At 45.3% G+C, this 18,443-nt stretch overlaps 2 protein-coding genes across 2 annotated transcripts in view; one reads left to right on the top strand and one right to left on the bottom strand.

Annotated features, from left to right (window-relative positions):
• lhpp (phospholysine phosphohistidine inorganic pyrophosphate phosphatase) overlaps positions 1–4,179 on the bottom strand; it is a gene marked incomplete at its 5' end in the record, with an annotated part of 19,852 nt that extends 15,673 nt beyond the window's left edge. Inside the window, 6 exons of the mRNA XM_080542228.1 lie at positions 1,368–1,459; positions 1,629–1,721; positions 1,877–1,940; positions 2,902–3,055; positions 3,328–3,515; positions 4,049–4,179. Of these exons, the coding sequence (XP_080398354.1) occupies positions 1,368–1,459; positions 1,629–1,721; positions 1,877–1,940; positions 2,902–3,055; positions 3,328–3,515; positions 4,049–4,179 (722 nt within the window). The remainder of the gene's footprint in view (positions 1–1,367; positions 1,460–1,628; positions 1,722–1,876; positions 1,941–2,901; positions 3,056–3,327; positions 3,516–4,048) is intronic.
• Positions 4,180–5,418: 1,239 nt separating this feature from the next.
• Positions 5,419–15,166, top strand: oat (ornithine aminotransferase). Its single transcript, XM_080541629.1, has 10 exons — positions 5,419–5,496; positions 9,167–9,402; positions 10,191–10,415; positions 10,579–10,674; positions 10,860–10,987; positions 11,180–11,302; positions 11,836–11,964; positions 12,867–12,980; positions 13,450–13,594; positions 13,936–15,166. Exons 2-10 carry the CDS (start codon positions 9,195–9,197, stop codon positions 14,094–14,096), a joined length of 1,329 nt encoding a protein of 442 aa, XP_080397755.1. The 5' UTR covers positions 5,419–5,496; positions 9,167–9,194; the 3' UTR covers positions 14,097–15,166.
• The last annotated feature ends 3,277 nt before the right edge of the window (positions 15,167–18,443 follow it).

Genomic DNA, 18,443 nt, shown 5'->3' on the forward strand with positions numbered 1-18,443 from the left:
AGGAAAGAGCAGTTCACTACTCCCTACAATAGGACTACACACATCTGACCCAACAATATAGTCTCTCACACACACACATAGGCACTCACACAGGCACGCACACAGGCACGCACACAGGCACGCACACAGGCACGCACACAGGCACGCACACACACACACACACGCACACAGACAGACAGACAGACAGACAGACACACAGACGGACGGACGGACGGACAGACAGACAGACAGACAGACAGACAGACAGACAGACACACACACACACACACACACACACACGCACAGACAGACACGCACACAGACACAGGGTAGGGTTTACAGGGTGTATGGTAGGTCACTGTGCTCTCAGTGACAGGATTAGAGCTGGGTGATGCTCAGAAGGATTACGCAGCATTCGCGGGTCACATGATCCAGATCTGCAGACCGGCGTCATGCCAGCCACAGGGCCAGGGTGCCACCCTGCTACAGTATGGTCGAAGCCTGAATGGCTTTACCAATTATCTATTACCTGGGTACATAGCCTCCCTCCCAAGTGATTCTGCATTCTACATTCCACACCTTTCAAGCCATATCCCCCATGTATCCCTCATATGATCTCACAACCCCGGTGAAAATAAAGGTTATATATATATGTTACGGTACATGTGGGCATACGGTACATGTGGGAAAACTAGGGTTAGGTGCTAGGGTGTTAGGGTGTTAGGGTGCTAGGGTGTTAGGGTGCTAGGGTGTTAGGGTTAGACATGCCAGCATGTACCAAGTCGAAGTTTTATGCTGCCATGTCCCCGGAAATGCCGACATAAACCGTTTTCCCACATGTACCGTAACATATATAAATATATATTTTTATTTTCTTTTTTATATCGCAAACTCCTGTAGTCATGAACACACTGTACTACCAATAGGCTGAACCTTTACGACTTTCCCTGGCGTAGCTCCTTGGTCGCCCCCATCGCTCCCGCACCTCCCTCTCTCTCTCTTTTACACACACATAAGCTCACTATATATTTCTTCTTAAATAAGTGGCCATATGTTTCTGTAATTACACCACAACGCGGGGCAGTAATCCAGTACTGCACGACGGCAGAGAGAGGGACCATAAATCTATCGCAGAGTATGGCCTTGTGGGTGAGCTACATTTAACATGCCAACAACATGGAGATATTTTTGGGATGTTCTCATTCAAATAAACAAAACTGTACATTCGAGGAAAGGGGGTAGGCTGGTCAATGGAAACACGTGTGGTAAAAGAGCTTAAATTCTGGTGTTGGAGCGCCCTCAAGTGGTGATCAGCGGAACCTGCTGACACACTCCTACATATGTACGTACACACACACACACACACACACACACACACACACACACACCTGTATTTGCCTGTTCTCACTTGGACACCCTTCATTCCACAATGCTGAGCCCCGCCAACGTCATTCACAAGATCATCACCAATCATGAGTGCCTATCAGAGAGAGAGAGAGAGAGAGAGAGAGAGAGAGAGAGAGAGAGAGAGAGAGAGAGAGAGAGAGAGAGAGAGAGAGAGAGAGAGAGAGAAAGGGGTGAATAACTGCATAAAGGAGCTAAAGAAAACTAATGCTGGTGGTACAGTACATGATGCCAAAATCTCCTACCTCCTGAGGTGGAATCCCCATGTCATTTAGAACACTCTGGAAGAACATGGGGGCAGGCTTCCCAATGACCTCAGCTTCAACATCGCACGCATACTAAAAGGAACATCAAAAAACATAAAACCTCAAAAAAACACATTGCATAAATTTGAGCTCTAGGTCTAGGATATGGATTATACTGTACATATAACATATACGTACATTATACTGTACACAAATCACAAGGACTAGCATGTATAGTGAGAACTCACCTCCAACGCCTTCATGTAAACCCCGACATCCAGCTTCAAGCCATCGGTTTCCTTGTAATACCTCCTATGAAACAAGACAAGCACACCATGTCAATCTTTATTTTTTTTTACAGGAAGTGACAGTCAACCCTTATGTCAAATTACAGCTTTCATGATTATGAGCATAACTTATAATTTATGCCCAGCCAAGTCCATGTTTAGAGGTAGCTAGCTAACATTACATTGATCATAATTGTAAGACTTTACACTTTTAAAAAAATGCTGGTCGAGAGAGGACTCTGGCGTTGCTTGTTGTCGCCGCTTCTCGGCACGAAATCTAGATTTAAGTTTGTAAAGCTCAAGTCGAGACACCCATTTGTGCCTGCCGCACAGGATCTCAGGCAGCAATGCAGAGATCTTAACATCAGTGCGGCAGGATGGGCGGATTATATGTGGCGCGCGGAGTGGGAGGCAAACACCTCCAAACTCCGCGACCACATCCCAGTCGCCGGCCCTGAGCCCCTCGGGATGGACTTGCCAAGGCTATCCTGGGTGAGGCTCAATCGTCTCCGGACCGGCGTCGGGCGTTTCCGCTCATCAATGCACAGATGGGGCTTGGCCCCAAATGCGTCGTGCGAGTGTGGCACAGAGGACCAAACCGCAGACCATGTTATCCTGGATTGCCCGGTGTACCACCCACCCAACGGGATGCATGGTCTGTCGGTATTAGATGACGAGACGATGACGTGGCTTCTGGAGGGGTGTCCAGAAATATAGCCCGGGTGAGCCCCTCAACCAGGTCTCGGGGTGGTAAAAGGGTAGCCCCTCGGCCCCGAGCCTGGTGGAGTGGAGAGGAAAACAACTACCCATACGCCGAAGAAGAAGAAGAAGTTTGTAAAGCGTCTTTGAGTCTCTAGAAAAGTGCTATATAAGTCTAATGTATTATTATTATTATTATTATTATTATAAATAATAACCGTATCACCGTCACAAGAGAATAAAGGAGGGACATTCCATTAGAGAGAGAACGGTCCGTCCTTTCTTACCCTCTTCCCAGAGAGAACAGCACAGGCTTCTCCAGCCCCATCAGGACCCTGAAGGCCTCGTTCAGGTTCTGGTAGGAGAACTTGTCTGCTGCGTCTCCGATCAGAACACAGTTTGGGTTGGTCTGGTCAACACCGTCAAACTCAGGGACTACATCTGCAACAAACCAGACACAATAAACTAGTCACAACTCAAATCTCCATTGAAGATGCTTTTTTTTTAGTCTAGGATTAGGTTTAAGGCCTTGTCTGTGAAACCGGCCCATTATCATACAAGAACGGCCAGACTAACTTATGTGCAGGTTGCTTCCATTGGTTCTAATGTGTCAGCCAGGGAAACTAAATGAAGCGCAGCTCAAGTAGTTTGAAAGTCTTTGACATAATGAATTGTCATGATGACCCAGGTCTGCTTATGTATGGTTATAATACCGTCATAAACCAACAGATGGGGTCGCAGCCCGCGCTCCTTCATGACGGCCACGGCTGCAGGGGCCGGGGAGAACACCTCGGAGACAGAGATGTCAAAGCCCATCCTCTGGAGCTTGGCCACGAACTTCTCCCGTGTGGCCTGGGTCTCATTTGTACAGAAACGCAGTTGCAGGTCTGACGCCTTGAGCCTGTAGTGAGAAGATTATTAACAATATATTAACAACATATAATAATATAAAGTGGACTTGATAGAGGTTAATGACAGGTATCAGAGACTGTGAGATACTACCTGTAAAACAACATGAATACTTAAATAAAAGCAATTAATCAATAAACAAACCCTAACCCAATAAACAATGCACGCAATAATGCACACACACACACACACACACACACACACACACACACACACACAGTATGGTGTCGTGCATTCAATAATGCTCAATAATGCACGCACGCACGCGCACGCGCACACACACACACACACACACACACACACGCACACGCACACGCACACACACACAGGTGTCGTGCATTCAGAACGTAACTAATGTGCACGATGATTTCGGCGTATGACAGAGGAACATACAGACACATTTATTATCATCTGACAGTTCTGACATGTTGCAACCGAACCCTGGGTGGGTGTCCCGTCCCACTGGGGTCAGTTCTCTGTCTACGCCACTGGACAAATCACACGTAACTATTGAGTCCACCTCACCTTCTCACCGCTTCTACAGAGCCTGGGATGGGCACGCCGCCGCCTTCCCCGCTATCATATAAGACCCCACACATGTCTAAAACGACCCCTTTCAGACTTTTGACTGAGTCCTTCCAGCTGGTGACGGCCATGGCGAAACACTAACAAACAGAGCATGGGCGTAACAGGGACTTCTGGGACATGTAGTTTTTCAAATCTCTTAATCTGGTAGGCCGGCTGTATTTCAAGTAACCAGTGATATAGAATAGACTTTATTGTCCTTGTACAGTTGCCTATACAATGAAATTGTAGTGGTTCTTCTGAAGGTGCAAAAACAGAAAACATATTCACATATACACATATAACATATCACAAATATTACACACTAGACAATTAAAAAGCGAAAATGCTATAAAACAAGCTAAGAGAGACAATGAGGTCCGTGGTGTCAAGTGCAAATAAAGACAACAATCTTAAGAAAATAAAAACAACTATAAAAGCAAGCTAAAAGACATGAGGTCAGTGGCGTTATAATACTATAATAATACTGTAAAAAAATTTATATATAAATATAGCCTTATACATCTATTATAATACCATCATAAACTAGAGAGAGAGAGCACTGTATCAACACTGGTGCAATCCAGATAGCTGTCCTCTCTGAACCTGAGGACCCTGTTTAAAGGCATCCTGAGGTGTTGGTCAATATGATAATAGGGCCAAATGTTGCAGTTTTACTGTGTCAACAAATTATGTCTGATTTGAGTCTAACGATTCTAGGGTCCGAGATAATGGAAAACACAGTCTGATTGGTTTTAAAATACCCCTCTGGATATTGCATGATTTCTGCAACAAACAACATCAGCCCGAACTTCGTACCTTGACTAAATGACACTGGCGAAATGATGTGGCCAAAACATTAAAAGAATTGTGCTCAAAACATGAAAAAAACGATATCCTAATGTCATTAAATGCAAAGAAATTATGGGCAGTACAACTATTGCGTCATCCTTTTAGCCTGTGCGATATTGAAAATTATTCATCACAGTTATAGACATGTTCGACATAGTAGGCTTCCACTTTCTTGATACTTAAGACTACAAATAATCCGAACAAAATTGGTAGCTTCTCTAATCTTGATTTGAAATTGGCCATCCATTTGTATATTAATAATTATAACGGTGCGTCATTACATATATAATGAGCTGCGTTCGTAAATTTCCTCTGAGAGCGCCGGAGCGCACACTGGCTTCGACGTCATAAAGAGACCAAGTAATTTGATTGGACGAGAGGCATTCCGTGAGTGCTGATCGAGATATCCAGAGCGTCTTTACGAACGCACCCCAAAGTCACGCAATTGACGTAAATCATTTATTACAACAAGCCTGTCCTGTCCATGCTGCACTGTAGCGCTCTTGGCTTCTCTGTTGGACTTACAGCATTTTCAAGAGGAGGTCATACTTTTAAAGGTGATGTTGGGGGTCTTGTATTCAATGAAAAGGTCTTTAAACTAAATTAAACGGTTAGCTTGGTTTGGTTGACAGCTGGTTAGCTTAGCCTTTCTTTTCTCTGGGTGTCTAGTCTTGACAGCTCCAGAGAAGCGAGTGCCCTGGGTGGGTAGCGCCCGGCTAGCTAGCGATGATTTTTAGCGAAAGTCTAATCTTGACTCTTGATATTAAGATAGATAGATAGATTGATAGATAAGACAATTACGTTGACTGCGTTTTAATATGTTATAACCACTGTGTACGGACGATAGACAGACGTAAACCGAACGATAAAGTGTCTTTATATCAGGTTTACGAACCACCAAGTACAGAGAAAGCTTAGCTCTTAGTACTTTTCCATGACTTTGGCACCTCGGGTGAGGATGACTTTCACTTATGATCACCCCCCCCCATGGCTTGTCTTGTCTAATAGCTAACTCTAGATATTCGTGACATTAGAATTATAAGGTTCTATCTCCATTTTTGTCAAAATTGAGTTTTTTACATAATCTGATTCATTAGGTGTTTATTAATGCCTGTGTGGTGTTGTTTTTTTTAAATGTTGACATTTTTGAGTCAGTAATTAATAAAATACAAAGGTTCCATCTCACAAAACGTAATGGAATGTAAAAACTTTGACGCTCAATATCTCTGAACTACCCTAAACGGAGATAGAACCTTATCATTCTAAGCTCACGATATTGTCTACTTAATTAATGTGTGTAGTGTACCTACCCTAGCTAGATAACAAACTAACCCATAAGCTTAGTCAGTCTCTGTAGCTGTTGATTTCTGGTTGAGCTTGTTTAGAAACCCATAATTAACACCAACAAGTCAGTGTGCAACGTGTCCTCTGTCATTACACATCCAGCTGTTTGGTTCATACTTCAGAGATCTATTTTTATTTTTTTATTTAATAAACCTGTACCTAAATAGTTCTGTTTTAACATGGGCATTGTGGTTCTAGAATCTAGACACTAATTCATTATTATTATTATTATTATTATTATTATTATTATTATTATTATTATTATTATTATATTACTTCTTCAGTTGACGGTTTTTATTTATGAGAAGTGAGTTGAAAGATCAATGGTTGACTTGTCAGTGAGTGAGTAATGGAATAAAAACGAAGCCAAGCCCAATAGAACAGTAGTGAGTCATTATCAAAGTTGGCAGACTCACTTATCATTGGAGACACTAGGTGCCACTGCCAACTTGGCATGGTTGGTTGAATGATGAATGAATGAATGAATGGTCTTTATTGTCATTAATACAGTACAGGTACCATACAACGACATTTAGGAGGGGGGGGCTCCCCTGGTGCTTGGATTTTTAAAAAAATAATACTAAAAACAAGGAGGGAAAGGAGCTGGTTTACATAAATAAAGGCTATATCCACTATCCACTATACTATACTATACTATACAGTTGCGTTTAGTTGGGGTCGAACACATTGATGGTAATGCAGCAGCTTTACCTAAACTGTGTCATAGTAAGTTGTACTTAGAGATGGGCTGCTGTGGTTGGTAGCTGAGAGGGGGCTGGTCTTCTTAATTTAGCCTTTTGCTATAATGTAGGGGGTGTGTGCCTGGGAGGCTGCACCAGGACAACCTATCCCCATGTTCCATTCCATGACCAATTTTTCCTCCTAGTCCTGGTTGAGGACACTGCGTCTTTGTTGACTTATGTCCGTCTGACTAGTAGATTATTGATGATCTTTCTCATTTGTGTTGGGTGGCCTACTCTCTGTTCTACCCCCGTGGGTCATATGAGGATATGTCACGTCCTCTTTAGTCCATGGGCCAGACCCCAAAAATGTCACATGTCAGTGCCACTCAAGGTGGCAAAACTCGCTTATATGTTTTGAAAAGATAGCCTACATGTCTGTAGATTATATTTTGGTATGATACCAATTCCTGAGTGGCAGCTGAGTCACTGTTACTTTGGCTTGTGCTCATTTTATGTAGGCTAATACTGTATACAAGCTGTCTTAACTGGAAGATACAACACATGTAATCTTAAAAAGATATTCTCTTAGTGGTCTTTTTTTTTTATCATTGTTTTCACTGAGGCTAATTATTTTCTACCTGAATGCGCTATGTAGATAGATAGGTCTAAATGTTCCACTCGCAGTGGTTTCTACCAGAGTATTTCAAGGTTTGATGCTTTGGACCTGATATTCACCATTTTGCATGCTAATTTTCTCCTAAACAGCGTGTCAGTTTCACTGCAAGTAATATACCCGTAAGAGCAGCAAGTAACAGCAATTAGCAGTTTTACTCAAATCTTAATCATGCAAACTAGCTAGTCTGTGGGCGCAGGCCAGGGCCATGAGGCTACTCAAATCAATCTTATTTAGTTTTGAACCTTTGTGACCTTTAACTCCTTCATAATGGACTGTCACTTGGATCATGTCAACGTAATAGACAAATTAGACTTGGACCCTTACTCTTTCAGTGTTCAGCTAACTCATCTAGACCCACATTTTTCAGTAGGCTTCTGTGCATACCAGAGCTCTTTGAACTCTGAGCGCTGTTCAAACAGAGAGAGAAATGTCAGGAGCATCACGGTTCAGAAGCCATTAATGTTGTGGGATTGGTTGATGTGGGGGTCCAGGGCCCAGCAGAGGTCACTCACCTCTTTTGTGCTGAGTGTGAAAGAGAAGTGCAGCTCAGCAGGGCTCATGTGTACGGTAGGCTACATGCTGACTAGATCAAATCTCGCGCAGTCTTGATGGCATGGCATGCCGTATGAGTATGAGGGGGCTAGGCCTACACACCCTTTATCGTTTCAGTAGGTTGAAGTTGAAGTTGCCCCCTAAGATCAGTTGTCTTTTCAGTTATCCTCATTTTATAAGGTTTGGATTGGAGGAGGCTGGTCTCAGATCTTTGCAAACAGGCACCTTCTACCCCAGAGCTCTGTGGCTTATAGTGAGAATCACGCTCAAGGTTTAATCTGCTGGTCAAGAGACCTCAGGCTGACCTCATTTCTTATCCTGACCTGTGGTAGACTCCAGGGAAAACTGTTAAGTCCTTTCTCTCTTCCAATAATTGGTTGCAGGTGCGGTAGTTTCAAAAACGATAGGGCAGTGAGTGTAGAAAGAAAAAAAAAAGTGTAGAAAAACTTGCAAACTCGAAAACTCCTTAGACAGAGATTATACTTTTTTAAGTACAAAGTGCTCTGGTGCAAACCATCCTGACCTGTTCCACTCCGTTCCTTCCCTTCCCTTCCCTATCTCTGACTCTGCAGACGAGGCAGTCTTAACCCTTCCCTATCTCTGACTCTGCAGACGAGGCAGACTCAACCCTTCCCTATCTCTGACTGTGCAGACGAGGCAGACTCAACCCTTCCCTATCTCTGACTGTGCAGACGAGGCAGACTCAACCCTTCCCTATCTCTGACTGTGCAGACGAGGCAGTCTTAACCCTTCCCTATCTCTGACTCTGCAGACGAGGCAGACTTAACCCTTCCCTATCTCTGACTCTGCAGACGAGGCAGTCTTAACCCTTCCCTATCTCTGACTCTGCAGACGAGGCAGTCTTAACCCTTCCCTATCTCTGACTCTGCAGACGAGGCAGTCTTAACCCTTCCCTATCTCTGACTCTGCAGACGAGGCAGACTTAACCCTTCCCTATCTCTGACTCTGCAGACGAGGCAGTCTTAACCCATCGAGAGGGATGTTTTCCAAGCTGAGCCGCAGTCTGAGCAGGGCCGCCCCCGCCCTGACGCGGAGCGTCCACTCAGGGACACGCCCCGCCTCCACCGCCGCCTCCTCCAAGGTCAAGACTGAACGCCGCCTCACCTCCGAGGAGGTGTACGCCCGCGAGGAGAAGTACGGGGCGCACAACTACCACCCGCTCCCCGTGGCCCTGGAGAGAGCAGAGGGTGAGGCGTTGTCTCCGACAGGACAGGCACTGTGTATGGTGCTATAGAAGTACCATATGTGACAGGGTCTGGTGTTTGTCCCCCAAGTCACCACAGTCATTTTCAAATGATGTGTCATACGTTGAAATCTGAAAATAGTTGAAGAAGATGTGCTTATTTGAATGTTGGTACACCTCAAACCAAATAGCGGAGAAAATCGCTCTGATACAGAACAGTCTGTGCTCCATTGTGCTTGCTAGCTAGCTAGCAGCGAACAAAAAAGAACATTGCTATGTAACATCTAACATGTTACAACAGCTATTTAGCACATCACAACATGCTCATAGAACATGAACATGATAACACAACATTACAACTACACATAACTAGATGATCACACAGTCCTTGCTTTTTAACAGTCCTAAAATGTACGTTTGTTTACAAGACATGGATCACTAACACTCACCCGCGTACAAAGTTTGCTGACAAGTATTTAGTGATCCTGAAAACTGTTTGTTATATTGAGTGGGCTCCAAAACACTTAAACTTTTGTAATATAAAAAAAAAAGAAAACACTTTTTGGTCATTTGCGCGAGTTGACGATTCCTGACTTGTTACCTCTTTCACCAGACCTTATCACATGTTCATAACATATAAAAATGACTGAGGTAGAGAGCAGGGGTACATTTTGCACGCTGTAAATCCTGTACATCTGTCTCTGTAATTACCAAGGCAAAGACGTAGCGCCATAAATCCATGGCCAATTTGGCAGTTGCACTCTATATTTTGTTCTTGTCTGTTTTTCCTAGGGATTTACGTGTGGGACGTGGAGGGCCGCAGATTCTATGACTTCCTCAGTGCCTACAGTGCAGTGAACCAGGGCCACTGTCACCCCAAGATCATCGCTGCCCTCAGCGCCCAGGCCTCCAGACTCACCCTGACCTCCAGGGCCTTCTATAACGACATCCTGGGGGCCTATGAGGAGTACATCACCACCATGTTCGGTTACGATAAAGTCCTGCCCATGAACACGGGTAAGGAAGGACGTGTCCTGTAGGTTATAGACACTTGACCTATGACCTATGACCTGATTCATGACACACACGCACTGTCGTCGTACTGTACGCCATTTGAAGACGTGCAGGGACGTGTACTTATTGTGTTTCTTTCCCCCCCACCCCTCTTGGGGGCCCCAAGGTGTGGAGGCTGGAGAGACTGCCTGCAAGCTTGCTCGCAAGTGGGCCTACACAGTGAAGGGTGTTTCCAAGAACAAGGCAAAGATCATTTTTGCAAGTATGGCAACAATACTCCAATAAATGTTTCCCTTGTTAATGTGTGTTCCCGAAATGTATTCTCCGAGTCCCTATTGTTTGTATGCTTATCTGTCCATGAACTTTTCGAAGTGCAGTCACTGTTACAATGTGAACGAATACTGTATCCTGTTTTTGTTTTTCTTCCCCAACCCACCTCTTCCGTAGATGGGAACTTCTGGGGACGTACCATGGCAGCCATCTCCAGCTCCACCGACCCCAGCAGTTACGAAGGCTTCGGCCCCTTCATGCCGGGCTTTGAGCTCATCCCCTACAACGACATCCCTGCGCTGGAGGTATGGGTTCAGACAATGACGCACACCCTCTCTTGAATTCCCCCCCCCAAAAAATGTAACTTATTGTACATGCGAGTGATAACGCTGTCCGAGCGTCTCCTTGACCTTGTACTGGTCAGTGTACCGAAACAATGTTGTTCTGGTGGAGACACATGTCTAGGACTCACTGTTCGTTTTGTTGCGCCTTGCCAGAAATCTCTCCAGGACCCCAACGTGGCTGCGTTCATGGTGGAGCCCATCCAGGGGGAGGCGGGGGTGGTGGTGCCTGACCCAGGCTACCTGACGACAGTCCGAGAACTCTGCACCAAACACAACGTGAGTGTGAAAGTCTCAGGGACACAAACCCTTTTTTTCAACCCTTACCCACCACAGGAACAGTCGATCCTTGTCGTTGTGTTTCGCCTCAATACCTCAATTGTTGGCTGTCTGCCCAGTACCTTTAAATTGAAACAAGCCTATTTAAGCTATATAAGCTATACATATGTTGTTGTGTAGGGGGACTTTGGGCGTCAGCCAGGATTTCAATGTATAGAAGTATTTGCAGTTGAATGAGTCTGGTAGACATCCTGAAGAAGTCACACCCTCACCATTTGTCAAATCCTTTGCGATTGCAATGTACTGTATATATGGCTAAATGCCAAAAATGTAAATGTAGAAATGTATCTCACACCTTGTTCTTTGTTAGGAATGATGTTTAATGAGAGGGAGTTTTCTTTGAGTTTTCGCGGGCACCATTCTCCCATAGTGTCCTCGACGCATGTTAACGTATGGTTAATAAAAATAAAAATAAATCCATAGTTGTGGCACAGTACTGATGTCCCATCTACCCTCTGGTTTCTGTGTGTCAGGTGTTGTTCATCGCTGATGAGGTGCAGACTGGGCTGTCGCGTACCGGCAGGCGGCTGGCGGTGGACCACGAGTCGGTGCGTCCGGACCTGGTGCTGCTGGGAAAGGCGTTGTCTGGAGGAGTGTACCCTGTGAGTGTCACATCGTCACACTCTGTTACCCTGCTCACACTACCGAAAGACGAGCGGCACTGCGCTGGTCGACCTTTATAAAGTTACTGTAACATTGCTGGAAAGGGTAATGTAGGCAGTGTTCCCACGGGTCCTTGAAAGTTTGTGAATTTGAGAAAAAAAAATCAAGGTCTTAAAAGTTTTTGAAAACTTGCTTGAATTTCCCTCTCTCTCTATATAATATATATATATATACACCCTCAGTATATATATATATATATATATATATATATATATATATATATATATATATATATATATATATATTGACGAGCTAAGTTCGAGCTAAGTAAATGTTTATATATATATTAAAAACAAATTTTTTTTTTTATATATATACTGTACCGTATATACAAATTGACTTACCTCGACTAGTAAATAAGTCTCTGTATTGCTTAACTTAACTTAACTATCACAATATATTGTTGTGCTGTGGTAGAGAAGGCAAGAGACCATCTAGTGTTCACACATTCAAGCCTCTCTTTTTAATTGTTGTCTGTGAGCGGATAGTTCCTATTATATAAATTCTCATCTAGATCTGTCTCAAACTATGCCGTGTTGGGTCCTTGAATTTGAGGGAATTGAGTCTTGAAAGTCCTTGAAAGGTGCTTGAATTTGATGTTTCAGAAGGTGTGGGAACCCTGTGTATGAGAAGTAAATATCGAAGCCAGCCACAGTACAGTGTGGGTCGACTTATTCACAATCTGAACTTCACCCCCTGGAAAGGAATGAATACTGAATCATAACACTTGCAGTAAGATAGGGATAGGATATGTTTCGACAGGTTAGTAATGGATCCTCAGCTGCGATCGGCCTCTCTGCTGTGGGTGTCTTGTGACCGCTAAACCGGCTTCCCTCCTCAGGTATCTGCCGTGCTGTGTGACGACGAGGTGATGCTGACCATCAAGCCCGGCGAGCACGGCTCCACGTACGGAGGCAACCCCCTGGCCTGTAGCGTGGCCATCGCCGCCCTGGAGGTCAGTGTCGGCCTGGAGCTCCTCCGCTCCTTCCCTCCTTCAGCAGGCTTATCTGTTAGATTAGACCTATCGCTAAGCCACGCTCCAAAATAGAAATTGTCCAATCATATCACAGCAAATGTCACTACAGGCAGAAAACCCGGACAAACAACTCGCTAATATCTGATGGTGAAAAGCTTCTAGACTAAATATTCTTGTCATCTATTACTTGTTATTATTTGAACTCCCGCCATTGTAAGTCATTGAATGTCATTCAGTCACGGTCGGTCAGTCAGTCACTGTCAGTGAAGAATTTGAGCGAGCGTTGTTTGTTTGTCCAAGTTTTCCGAGGGGCCGTGGCTTAGCGATAGGTCTATTCCCTCTATCGTTCAGGCAATCAGATCCTTACGGGCCACGCTGTCGGAACAGGAGGCCCGTCCCCTCCTCTGTTGAAGCGCTGAGTGTGTGTTTGTGGCGTGGCGTTCCTCAGGTGCTAGAGGAGGAGAAGCTGTCGGAGAACGCGGAGGCCATGGGCCAGCTCCTGAGGACGGAGCTGAGGAAGCTGCCCAAGGACATCATCACCACGGTCAGGGGGAAGGGCCTGCTCAACGCCATCGTCATCAAGGAGACTAAAGGTCCGAGAGCCTCCGCCGTAGGGTCGGGCAGTTCAGTGAAGTGATTCGAATAAAACATTCGAAAATGTTTTCAGTTTATTGAGATATCGTTGAAAATAAATACCCCGTGTGTAATCGCTGAACCGTAATCACCAACCCTGCTCCGTTGTCCTGCCAACCGAGTTGGTTACGGTTGTCAGAATGTAGAGCAGCTGCACACTTCACACTGTTATCAAACTCTTATTTGCGTGGATAAATAAATCAACATGGAGATCGAGGCATGGTTTTTGGCAATCGGCAGCTGTGTGCCGAACCTTTTTGACCCTCGATGACCTCTGTGTGTTTACTTTCTCTGCCCCCAGGCTATGACGCTTGGAAAGTGTGCATGCGTCTCCGTGACAACGGGCTGCTGGCCAAGCCCACCCACGGTGACATCATCAGACTGGCCCCTCCCCTCATTATCAAAGAGCACGAGGTCAGAGAGTGCGTGGACATCATCCAGAAAACCATCCTGTCGTTTTAGAACCCCGCCGACGCTATTCATGCACACTTGAGCCCCCGCATCGACGGCCTCTTCAACCGATCTCAATACTATCGTATGCTGTGAACGATCAGAATGTTTTAACCACTGTAAATGTTTGCAACTGCAAGTGTTGTTCAATTTTATGCCATTGCTCTCATAAGTGAAAAGGAAAGGAAATTGCGAGGAGGGGGAAATGTATTAGGAATGTATTCTGAAAGATGCTTCTAAGAGGCTGTTACACGTTTACTGTTTTGCACAGTACCGCCTTTTTTTAGAAATGGCAACGTTCAGTACTGGTCAACCGCATATTATTTTTTCATTGAAATGCTGGAAGTGGAGCGGTCATGCCGTTCCGGACTCAAAGCTACTTGCGGTTGCATACAACCCCTGGGGTGGTTGTTTTAACTGTACCAACTGGGGAAGTGGATGGTACTGCGGATTTGGGTACATTTTATGAGGAACACATGACTCATGATTGTTCTTTTTTAACTTATCTTCATGTTCTTCTATTTGGGCTGGCAAGTGATGCAGCAAGTGTGTGCTTCATTACAGAGGCACACAGCAACCTTCACCTGCCCTTTAAGGGAATACCGCGACAACTCTGTGGAAATTGAACTACTGTACTGATCCATTCTGTTACTTAAACGCGAAAGCATCCCTAGTACTTCTGATGCCTATATTATTACTACATACACAATGCTCCTTTTTCGGGATCCCAGGGTCATAATCTACTGAAAGTGACAATAGGAAGTACTGTAGTAGCGAAAGAGCCATGCACATATTTTTTTTTGCACACTGCAGAGAGTGGAGACTGGGCTTGGCTGCTCTGCTGTGAAATTTGGACTATATTATTATTATTATCCTATTTCCAAGGCATATGCGACTCATAACACTGTTGGTTCTGCTGAAGGCCCAGTTTGAGTCTCCAGCTTGTCTATTTATCTGTACAGTTTGTTTGTGTTGAGCCAGCTGACATTTTTTTCCAAAGACGTTTGCAGTTGGGGAAAGGCATTCTATTCCGATATCATATTTAAGTTGATACATACATGTTCCTATAATAAATAATGGGACGTTTATTTATTGTTGTCCTGTCATTTGTCATTATCATTGCGTTGAAAATCGGAGTCCTCCCCCCCCTAATGTAATGAATTGGTTAAATCCTCTTTCTCACCATCGATGCATCAACAGCATGTGATGTCATTGGAAGACCCACGCTTCATACAATTCAATCGGACGTGTGCTTCACACACCCTAACCCTAAATTGGACATGGAACATTTTAATATTCTCTTTCAATTGTTTGGGGGAAACAACATTTTCATTGAACATCTGTGATTGCGACTAACGACCACCGGGTGGTGCTGTGTGCACACATGTTCAGTGCTGTAAACACTATGAAAGGTGACTGAACAGTAGTAGTCCATTAAACAGAAACCTAGATTTTAAGAAGTGAACATCCTGTATTTAATTGGACCGGTGAATTGCACTTGCGCTTATTAAATAAACGTGACCTTATCTGGGGGTGCGATCGCACACTTGGAAGTGTGAAGTACCCGACGTGAAGTACACTACAGCCGGGAAGCACAACAGCTGCTGCACAACAGTCCAGGTTTATCTGAGCCCTGGGGCTACAGCTCTCTCAGACACCTTCGTATTAGAGTTATAAGTATTTAACCCGTAGACCTGGGGAGTGTTAAATCAGACAGGCAGTAGTCACGTTCCACCAGACAGCCACGATCACCCACGGCTGTCAAACGGTACGATGGGGGGCCGTTTCCCTTATTCCCTTATTGCCCTTTCAGGAGGTGATCAATCTCTCTGCCCTGTCTCATTATCTCTCACCTGCTTCGCCTTCACCAGGGAGCTAATGAGAGAGGAAGAGAGAGAGAGAGAGAGAAAGAGCGGGATACAGAGGTGTCGTTAAGATTCAGTGAAATTGACTAATGAAACTGCGATGACTTGAATTCAGTAGGCTAGTTGAACTGACTGGAGAGTATCTCCTTCTCCTCCTCCGGACGTCTCTTCTCTTGGCAGTGGACACAACCTCTGACCTCCGAGCCTGGTGGTGTACATAACATTGAGACTCTGCTCTGCCAGTGTCTGTTTCTACAGCAACATAACAGTGCAGCATGTGTGTGAAACATGTCAGTCGGGTCAGACACAGGGTAAGGATGGAGGGTAGGAGTATCTGACCTACTGCACATACTGTGTACATTGACCGATAGTATATTGAGCTATTGACCTATGACCTACAGGTCATGAGCATTATGTCTATGACATTGATATGACATTGATATGGTATCTCTGGGTTAATCCTCCCCCCCAGATCGTCATTGAAGACCCATCTCTTCAGGCTACATCTTAACTGTCCCTCCTAAAGACCTCCTCATCCACACTACCCCCCTGTACAGTTTCTCTACTATAAAAAAGCCCCTTCTCCGAGCCTACATGACTTTTTCTTATGAAGACTGATGGATAGATTCAAATGTATTTGTTGTGAGTCACTTACTTTGGATCAAGATGTCTGCTAAATGCCCAAAATGTCAAATGTAAATGTAATCACAGAATGACAAAAATATTGCTCTCTTGTCTGGGTTTTTCATCACAAGATCACACTCATAAGTGAGAGTTTGCCATTTCCTCCTCGGCACCATGTTTTGGAAAAGACAAAAACAGAATCAATGCAGCAGAAACTTCATTAAACAATGCTTGATTAGGAGCCAGCAGACAACCTGCTGTGTAAGTCAATATTGCATTACAGTCTGAACAGCGTGTAATCTTCTCATCTTCTTTGTAAAAGACTTCTCGTCTCATTACCGACAACATGGTTCACTTACTTTAGACAAATGTACTAGTTGGAAGTCGCTTTGGATAAAGGCGTCTGCTAACTGTCAAAAATGGAACTGTAAATGTAACACAATAAGAACACTGCCTCCTGTTTGAACGTACACTTTTCTCATTGGGAGCAATTTGGGGCTCAGTTTCTTGCCCAAGGACACCTCGACAGGAGGAGCCGGGGATCAAACCGCCGACCTTGCAATCATTAGACGCCCGCTCTACCTCCTGAGCCACTGCCTCCCCGCTGAGGTAGGCCTGGTTGAGGTAGGTGTGGTTGAGGTAGGCCTGGTTGAGGCCTGGTTGAGGTAGGTGTGGTTGAGGTAGGCGTGGTTGAGGCCTGGTTGAGGTAGTGGTTGAGGTAGGCCTGGTTGAGGCTTGGTTGAGGTAGGCCTGGTTGAGGCTTGGTTGAGGTAGGTGTGGTTAAGGTAGGACTGGTTGAGGCTTGGTTGAGGTAGGTGTGGTTGAGGTAGGCCTGGTTGAGGTAGTGGTTGAGGTAGGCCTGGTTGAGGTAGGCTTGGTTGAGGTAGGTGTGGTTGAGGTAGGCCTGGTTGAGGCCTAGTTGAGGTAGGCCTGGTTGAGGCCTGGTTGAGGTAGGCCTGGTTGAGGTAGGTGTGGTTGAGGTAGGCCTGGTTGAGGTAGGCCTGGTTGAGGTAGGTGTGGTTGAGGTAGGTGTGGTTGAGGTAGGTGTGGTTGAGGTAGGTGTGGTTGAGGCCTGGTTGAGGTAGGTGTGGTTGAGGTAGGTGTGGTTGAGGTAGGCCTGGTTGAGGTAGGTGTGGTTGAGGTAGGTGTGGTTGAGGTAGGTGTGGTTGAGGTATTCCTGGTTGAGGTAGTGGTTGAGGTATTCCTGGTTGAGGTAGGCCTGGTTGAGGCCTAGTTGAGGTAGTCCTGGGGGAGGTAGGTGTGGTTGAGGTAGGTGTGGTTGAGGTAGGCCTGGTTGAGGTAGGTGTGGTTGAGGTAGGCCTGGTTGATGTAGTGGTTGAGGTAGGCCTGGTTGAGGTAGGTGTGGTTGAGGTAGGTGTGGTTGATGTAGTGGTTGAGGTAGGTGTGGTTGAGGTAGGCCTGGTTGAGGCCTGGTTGAGGTAGGTGTGGTGGAGGTAGGCCTGGTTGAGGTAGGTGTGGTTGATGTAGTGGTTGAGGTAGGTGTGGTTGAGGTAGGTGTGGTTGAGGTAGGCCTGGTTGAGGTAGGTGTGGTTGAGGTAGGTGTGGTTGAGGTAGGCCTGGTTGAGGTAGGCCTGGTTGAGGTAGGTGTGGTTGAGGCCTAGTTGAGGTAGGCCTGGTTGAGGTAGGCCTGGTTGAGGCCTAGTTGAGGTAGGCCTGGTTGAGGTAGTGGTTGAGGTAGGCCTGGTTGAGGTAGTGGTTGAGGTAGTGGTTGAGGTAGGTCTGGTTGAGGTAGGCCTGCTGCCTAAGAGGACTATTGTGGATGAATGACGTTCATCATAGCGTTCAGTCGATCATTATTGTTACTCGAGTTTCATTCATGCATTTACGCATTTTGAAGCATTTACGTATT

This window comes from Nansenia antarctica (genome assembly GCF_963989245.1).
Source record: "Nansenia antarctica genome assembly, chromosome: 11".
NCBI classification, from domain to species: Eukaryota; Metazoa; Chordata; class Actinopteri; order Argentiniformes; family Microstomatidae; genus Nansenia; species Nansenia antarctica.

Bases quoted from the DNA above. Each gene is read 5' to 3' on its own strand.
- oat (XM_080541629.1), top strand. From the start codon at position 9,195: ATGTTTTCCAAGCTGAGCCGCAGTCTGAGCAGGGCCGCCCCCGCCCTG. The intron at 11,303-11,835 runs GTGAGTGTGAAA...TCTGTGTGTCAG, and splicing joins AACTCTGCACCAAACACAAC to GTGTTGTTCATCGCTGATGA. The intron at 13,595-13,935 runs GTCCGAGAGCCT...CTCTGCCCCCAG, and splicing joins CGTCATCAAGGAGACTAAAG to GCTATGACGCTTGGAAAGTG.